The sequence below is a fragment of the Telmatherina bonti genome (genome assembly GCF_933228915.1).
Source record: "Telmatherina bonti genome assembly, chromosome: 20".
Classification (NCBI taxonomy): domain Eukaryota; kingdom Metazoa; phylum Chordata; class Actinopteri; order Atheriniformes; family Telmatherinidae; genus Telmatherina; species Telmatherina bonti.
Genome location: NC_136618.1, coordinates 32,530,648 through 32,538,541, shown reverse-complemented (window position 1 = coordinate 32,538,541; position 7,894 = coordinate 32,530,648). Strand labels below are relative to the sequence as shown.

General features: G+C 38.5%; 1 protein-coding gene across 1 annotated transcript in view; it reads right to left on the bottom strand.

Annotated features, from left to right (window-relative positions):
* Window positions 1-448: 448 nt before the first annotated feature.
* Window positions 449-7,894, bottom strand: part of palmdb (palmdelphin b) — a 36,198-nt gene continuing 28,752 nt past the window's right edge. Inside the window, exons 6-8 of the mRNA XM_079259567.1 lie at window positions 6,953-6,977; window positions 4,022-4,132; window positions 449-1,957 (exon numbers count right to left, since the gene is read on the bottom strand). Of these exons, the coding sequence (XP_079115693.1) occupies window positions 930-1,957; window positions 4,022-4,132; window positions 6,953-6,977 (1,164 nt within the window). The 3' untranslated portion in view covers window positions 449-929. The remainder of the gene's footprint in view (window positions 1,958-4,021; window positions 4,133-6,952; window positions 6,978-7,894) is intronic.

Here is a 7,894-nt window from a genome sequence, read left to right as displayed (position 1 = left end):
AGAGCTTAATGATCTAGATAATAATACAAGGAAGGATCATCTGCGTTTAAGAAGAGCAGAAAACAGGCAGACTCAGTTTGCATGCTGACATACTGGTGACCGTGAAAACAACGGATGGTCACGGTCTCTTTCTTCCTGAATAAGAAACTGCTGTTACATAAGTGTGTGTGTTCCAGCCCTCCCTAATGCAGCCTGCAGAGAAAACCAGCGAGGACGAGTGTTTAACATGAGAGAAACACTGTGTTCTCGCCGCTGTCGGGTCCTACAGGCAGGATGCTGAGATAATCTGCTGCTTTGGCTCGTCACATGCCAGCAGCCAGGTTTACAGCTCCCGATCAACACTAAATTATTCACACAATATTTTAACAGAAAGATGTAGTCACAATTAGTTTATGTTTTATATTTCTTTATTTCAAAGCACAGAGATGAGTTAGTTTACAGTGTTAGAGCTTATATGTGCTCAGTTTGCTGCATCTGTTTAAGAATCACAACTCATAAAACATCTTTTAAACGCTTCACTGATGTTAAATAAAGCATCTCGTTCTGAGGCGATGCTGGTTTCCAACCCGAACCAGGCTCTCCAGCGCATGCTCAGGCTGTTTTAAGGACAAAATAAAGAAAACTATTCTCTAAAGCATCACCATGTGCAACTCTGGGTTCTGTCAGAGTTCAAACAGCTGATCGGTTAATGATCATATTATTAATTTCATTTACCATTTCTTTAAAATGTTATTATCATGACTTTTAACTTAATCAAATTCATGGGCCATGTATAAGTTACTGAATCATAAAAGGTGAATAAAGAGTTTAGAAAGTGTTACCTGTTATTAAACATGGTTGATTAGAGCATGTAATGAACGGGACTGGCCAGCAGGGGGCCACAAAGCTGTTTGATTGTCAAAGGCACAAGGAAAAGGATGAAAGAAATCTCATCTGACTGTGGAACAGAGCTTCATCTTGTCCAGACTGATGCTTCCTGTGCCTGCAGACCCCCCCGGCCTCTGCAGGTAGGGGCTGTGTTTGCCAGGCTTGTGGATGAACGTTGGCTTGTGGAGCACTAGATCCTCCCAGTCGGAGTAGGCGTCTTCACAAACGTCTCTGCTGCTCGTAACCTTGGCGAAACCTACTTTAGGCTGGAAGACTCTGCTTGTGTACCCCTCTGGATGGTAGGAGAGATACTCCTCTGCCTCACCTTCATCCTCATCATCACTGTTGCCTATAACAACCAGCTCCGCTTGAACGTCTTCTTCCTCTTCGTCCACAGCGTTCTCGTAGCCCATGAAGATCATGGTGATGGATTCTGGCAGCGTGCTGACTGGGTTTACAGAGCCGTTTTTCCTCTGACAGGTAAAGTCTCCTAAACTCTCCAGGGAGACTGCAGCTTCAGACGTCGGTGGTGAAGGACTGTGACTCTCCAGAGCTTTGTAGACTGGCTGCATGGGAGCAGGCGTCCCTTCCGTCCTGACCGTGACCGAGACAGGAGCTGCCGTGGTCGTATTCATCGGGTTGGACGGTGGAACCAGACTTCTGTCATTCTTGGACTGAAGCTTTTGAGGGGATTTCTGGTCCTGCAGGTCTTGAATCAGCTGGTTTTCCTCTCTGAGAAGCTGAACTCCGTTTCTGAGTCTCGTAGTGGGTGTCCCAGGTGTGGACGGTCGGCTGCTGGCTGTGTAGGGAACAGAGTAGACGGGTGGATGGTACTGCACCTCTGTGGGCACCGTCTCCTCTGTGGCCTGATGCAGAAGCTCCTCCACTTCTGTGGGCGTCATCTCTCCAACTACGCCGTTGGGGACTTGCTTGTCGTCAGTTTGCAGGGCATACACCGACTTGCGGCCATCATCATACACCTTTAAACCCTTCTCCTGGAGGGTTTCTGGGCTTATGGTTGCCGTGGACACCACCTGACTTTTACCTGTTCTCTTATTGCGTTCTACACTGATCTCAATAGCGAACGTTGCTGAAATGAGGAAAAGACACAGATTAAACCCGAAGACAGAGATATTTACTAAGTATCAAATTCCAGATGAAACACTGGTTTATGAAGCAAACTGGGAGAAACTGACAATTTTTTTCTTTTTCTGCAGAAATCAGAGGAGAAATAAGAGACGGCTTCAAGCAGTGCCGTTAGAAACTTGTTAACAGTCAGTAAATGAGATTTTAGTGGATTGTTTCTTTATGACAAAGCTTCTAGATAAGAAAAGTGATAATGTCGGACCAGATTTTAAAGTCAGAAAGTTGCATAGTGCTACTTTAAATTAAGAAACTAATTTCCAACATGCCTCCAGTTCAATAAACACAAACCAGGTCCATGCGTCTCCATTTAGTAAAGACATAAACAGACTTCCCTTTGGTACTGTTAAGAGATTTAGTGGTGTACTTTTTGTGTATTAATGCCAAGTAAGATGTTTATGATTCTCGGCGCTGTGAGGTGCCAGTTTGCAGTCTGCATCATCATGTTCGTGTTTAAAGAGCGCTCCTAAATCTTTTCCTCTTCCCTCCTTTTTGCTGAATGAGTCTCTTCAGATAAGTTACCTCCTAGAGAGGAGATGGTCATGAATGTGCCACAGGGACTAAAGAGGATCTTTGCCTCCATCGCGAGTTCAGCGCCAGTGATGCTGCAACGGTTACAGTAAAGACAAAATCCACTTGTTTACTGACTTTCTGATGTAAAGCTCAGCAGTTCTGCAACAGACTAATTCTTCATGATTCTGGAGATATTTACCACTATTAACCGTCTTTCATTTTCCTTAAGAGGGTTTAGTGCTTGACATTGTTCTTTTTTGTGTATAATTCAACACACTCAAAAATAGAGGTACCAGCTTGTACCTAAAAAGGTACAAATGCTTGTCGCTGGGGGTGTACTCTTTTGAGAGACATTTCTGTACCCTTCAGTTCTGGTCTATTTTTGTACCTTATCAAGTTCAACCTCACCTTATCAAGTTATGTTTTTTATGTTTTCCACAGCATCAGGCCTGGTCCATTCCACTTAGCAATATTATCTTATCTTTAATCTAGAAATAATCTTCAAAAACTCAAAATACTGACCAGACATACACTTAGTTTGCAGCATCTGACCTTCATTGTCTGGTGTAGTAAATGACTGTTAAGTAGTACTACTGTCATCACTCAACTCTGCTCTAGTTTGTAACATTACAGCCATTAACATGACATTTTTCAATGCTGCAGGTTCCCTGATGGTCAAAATGGTACACATTTGTACTTTATGTCACTTTGAACCCTTTTTCGTACTCTGAAGGTGCTTCTGGTCTCTTAAAGACCAGTATTGTACTTTTGAGAGAACATTTCTTTAAAATGTACCTATAGGTACAGAAATGTCCTGATCTTGTACCTCTATTTTTGAGAGTGAAGTAAATGTGAAGGCTGCGGATTTCTCTTTTTCCTTCTGACGTAATAAAACTTTTCTTTCTCCAATGAAAGACTTCAGAAAGTGGAAATGTTCTGTTTTATTCTGAGAAATCTACAGCTTTATAATTTACATCCTGGTGAAATGCAAAATCACAGTTTTTATATAACTACAAGCGAAGCGAGAGGCGACCCGTCACCGTCAGGTGTCTGGAAAACAGCTTCCACCTCCCCACTCTCCAAACCTTTTGCTTTTTTTTATCATTTTATCCAAAAGGAATAGACCTGTTTCATCATTTATGCCATTCATGTCCTAAATGTTCTAACAAAGCGTCCAGGAGAGGTTTTGAACGTGATTTATCTTTAAATTCGGCAGAATGTTTGACATGGAAGCAGACTGAAGAACCTGAAGAAAAGGATTAGAAACTTTTTCTAACCTGTTAAGAAGCCTGTAAATGTCTTTAATCCTAATTTTGTCAGCTAAACCAGCCCACCTTGCCGGCCAATAAGATCGAGATGCTGCGAAGCAGGCGGACAGATCTAGCACTCGCCGCCTTCAGGTGCATTTTAAAGATGCTTCTGTGGTATTTTACACAATGAATGATGACAATCTCATGCATAAATTCTGAAAATGCTCTATTGTCCTCCATTATCCTACCTCTTTTCCCTTCATCACCGCCAGGCTCCCGTACTGGATGGGCTTTAGCCTGGGTCTGTGGGGTGAACAACGGGATACGTGGGACTGCTGGGGGGGAGTGATGTGCCACATCTGCAGGAAAATATGATGAGTGAATTTAAGTTGTAGAAAGCAAAGAGCAGCTAAGTTAGATAAAAAAGAGTTGTATGGTATTTAAACATGCAGTAGCATGTAGTATTTAAATATGTCAGTAACAAAGTATCAGTCCGTCATTAATACAGTAGTTATTTATTTCAAACCCTTAAAGGAGCATCAGCTTTTAATGAGGAATGTTAGAAAAGCTAATTTAATTTATAACCATATATTTTAGAGGTATTTGGAGAATGATCTGGTTTTAAAGTGAACTGGGACAAAACAGAGTTTAAATTTCCAGTTTGATTATACATTAATGAAGAGTCATTATAACTGGAAATGGACAACTAAATGTATCAAATATCCGGGTCTGTTCATTCCTCGTAAAATTGACAATATTTTTTAATATGAACTATTGTCCATTACCTAATAAAATAACAGAGGAATCAAAGAGGATAGGTCACCTAGTTTGCTGGTGGGTAGGGTTTGTTGGGGAAAATTGTTATGAGTTTGGTTTGTATTAAGTATTAGACATATATGCATTGATTTGCTGTGATCCTGCTGTGTTTTGTGTCTATGCACAAAGCTTTCTTTAAGTTATATGATCCTTGTCTGGAATGTGCAGACAAAGTCTGAGACAGGAAGAGTTTCCTGCAGGGCATCGGTTTTTGTCAACTGCTTGGTTGACCAGTTGTCTAAAGGTTAGAGGTTAAAGGTAATAAAGTAATATAGTGAGTGATTGATGCTTAGTGAGTTCAGTTTAGTCTTAAATAAGAGATAATGATTGTTTCATATGGTCTGCCCAGCAACTAGGAGGAGTTAAGCATGGTTTATAATTGGGTGTTACTTCAGCATCTGCAGAGAGAGGGTTCTCTCTCCAAGCTCCAGCGTGTGCTTGTATTAGTTTATAATAAAATGTTCATTGTAAGAAGACAGTTGACTCTTAGATGTATTACAACTTCTCAAGACCAGAGTATTTTCCACCACAGGTTAATATAGTTAAAATGTCTATTTGACCTAAATTTGTATATTTATTTCAAAACTGTTCCGCTACTCCACAAGCTTTCTTTTAAAAAATGACATAGTTTAGTTTCCTTCTTTATATGGAACAATAAAACACAGAGTTTGCCAGTGTTACATCTACCAAATGAATCTGGAGGTTTGAAACTTCCCAATTTTTCTTATTATTCACTGTCATCTCAACTTTCTCAGTTCAAAAACTGTTTTTTAGATGATTTATGTGCTTGGAAAAGAATAGAAAGTTTAGATAGCTTGCCTTATGAATTGTAAAATTTTCCATATGGTGATCCTAAAAAAGTTCATAAAATGACTAAAGTATAAAGGTCTGGACATGGTCCCATAAATTGCTTGGTTATAAGATTTCCATTTCTCTTTTTTCCCCCGATTTGGAAGAATCCTAGTATTAATTATTGTAATTATGACACTTTTAAATTTTGGCATCATGAAGACGTCCAAGAATTTTGTCACCTGTTTGAAAATGGACATTTCTTTCATTTGATCATCTGCAGCAGAAATATGGATTTGCCTCTCCTCACTTACGTAGATTTTTCCAAATAAGACATGCATTTACTACCAAAAGTGGTTCACTTCAAGAACCTATGTTATTAAAAATTGATATAATATCAAAAGATAAGGAACAAATTGAAGAAAAAGTTACTTTAAGATTTACAACATTTTTGTTGACCTATTATAAAAACTGATTATTTAAGACTGAAAGAGGATTAGTTTTACATTCGTAGGCAAGTTCATAAATGTTTTTTTTTTTTTTTTTTTTAAGGTATAAACTGGTTTTATTTAAGATGATTCACAGGATTTATTACACACCAGAGAAATGACATAAAATGGACAAAGAGATATAATTTCTTTGTTAGTGTTGTAAGAAACAAAACAGGACCTTTTTTCAGATGTTTTACTCATGTGATGCATATATTATATGATGACATAATGATGATATAATATATATTATATCATCATCATTATCATTTTGGAATTGTATTATTAAGTTGCGATCTCCATGTTTACGTATTTCTGTTACCATGTTTATGTCATTTAGGAACTAGTGTGTCTGACAACTGGAATAAATATCAACACAGATACATCGACCTTTTAACGTTGGCAGCCAGGGTATGTATAACTTTCATGTGGAAAGAACTGAAACCTGCATTATTAGTTCATTGGTGGAATGAGCTATCAAGCTATTTTATACTTGACAAGATTTATTATCAGAATAAAGGCAGATCCTCTTTAAAAGACTTTAAAAGGTGGAAAAGGTTCAGGTGGAAATAGAGGTCTCTTAGCAACATGGTGGTGATGGTGATGAAGATGTGATAAATAATGGTGGATTTACCATCTAGAGTCTCTGAATAAACTGGGAAATGCTGGAAAACCTCTGGAGATCACTAAGGATAACCTATTAAAGTTGTACATGTGTGTTGCTGCTGCTGCTGCTGATGATGATGATGATGATGATGATGGAGTAGTAGAACTGATAGAAAACAACCTTATTCACATATTTTCATGATCTGAATTAAAAGGGCCTACCATACACCTTGCAACCATCATTATTGTGTAATTATATATGCAAAATATTAAAAGGTTAGTATGTCCATGTTAACAGTAATTATTACAAAGATTAAAAACTTTATTATGACTATTTACTTTATAAAATTTGTCAATAAATCTGTCAACACCTAAACACAAACTGACCTGACAAACTGAAAGTTTAATAAAAGCAGAATAAGAACTGGAGTCATTAATAAACCAAAACATAACGAAAAGAAAAGCTGAAGTTTGTTTTACCTGGCTGGTACTCGGCGTTCAGGTCCTGCAGGTGAACACAGAGCAGTTGGTCAAACCCAGAAGTCGCGGTGACAGCAGAGCTTCGTGTTAGAGACGATTAGAAAAAAAAGTCGCTGATCCAGACAGCAACCACAAATGAAACCATGCATGTTAGTCGTGGTTCTGCACAGCCAGCCGTGTGTTTACCTGCCGCCTGCGCAGGTACAGCAGCCTCTGCAGAAGCCCTGAATGCATGTTGTTACAATCAGGCAGAGATTAGAGGAAGAGCTGCAGGCAGCATGCAGGCAGCAGACTCCTGGAAAGCACTGGCAGACAGAGCTGAGAGTTGTTCATGTAGAAAACATAAAGCTTCCTCTGCAAACCCACAGCAACAGCCGCACCTCCACGTTGGAGAGCGCCGTGTCGTAGAAGCTTCAGTCACCGCATGAAATGAGCTGTTTTACATTCATCATCATCGTTTCTGGAGTGAAATTCTGACAAATGATGCAGCTTCCTCACATCAGTTCCTCAGTTTCAAACCAGCTCTTTGTGTTTTTAGAATAAACTGCAAAACGTACAGCTAATGTTGCTAAATAATAGTAAAACCACACACAGAGAATACAAATAATTATTCCTCATTTAGCCCTTTAATGTCTACATTTATTCACAATGATATAAAAACTAAAACAACAGTCGAAAAAAGAGGGAAAATAGCATTAACAAAAATACTGGAATAATATATAATTTATCAAATAATTACTAATAAATACATGAAATGCAAAAATTAAGACTACATTATAACAAAAGTAGATATTATATTATATTTATTTATTTTATTATTTATATTGTATATCTCATGCTCCATATTAAAAAAGTTCCAACATAAATGTTTACTTCAGATAAATAAAAAATTTTCCACTTGCAAGCCGACTCAACACTGATCTATAAAACCTAGAGCCTGGA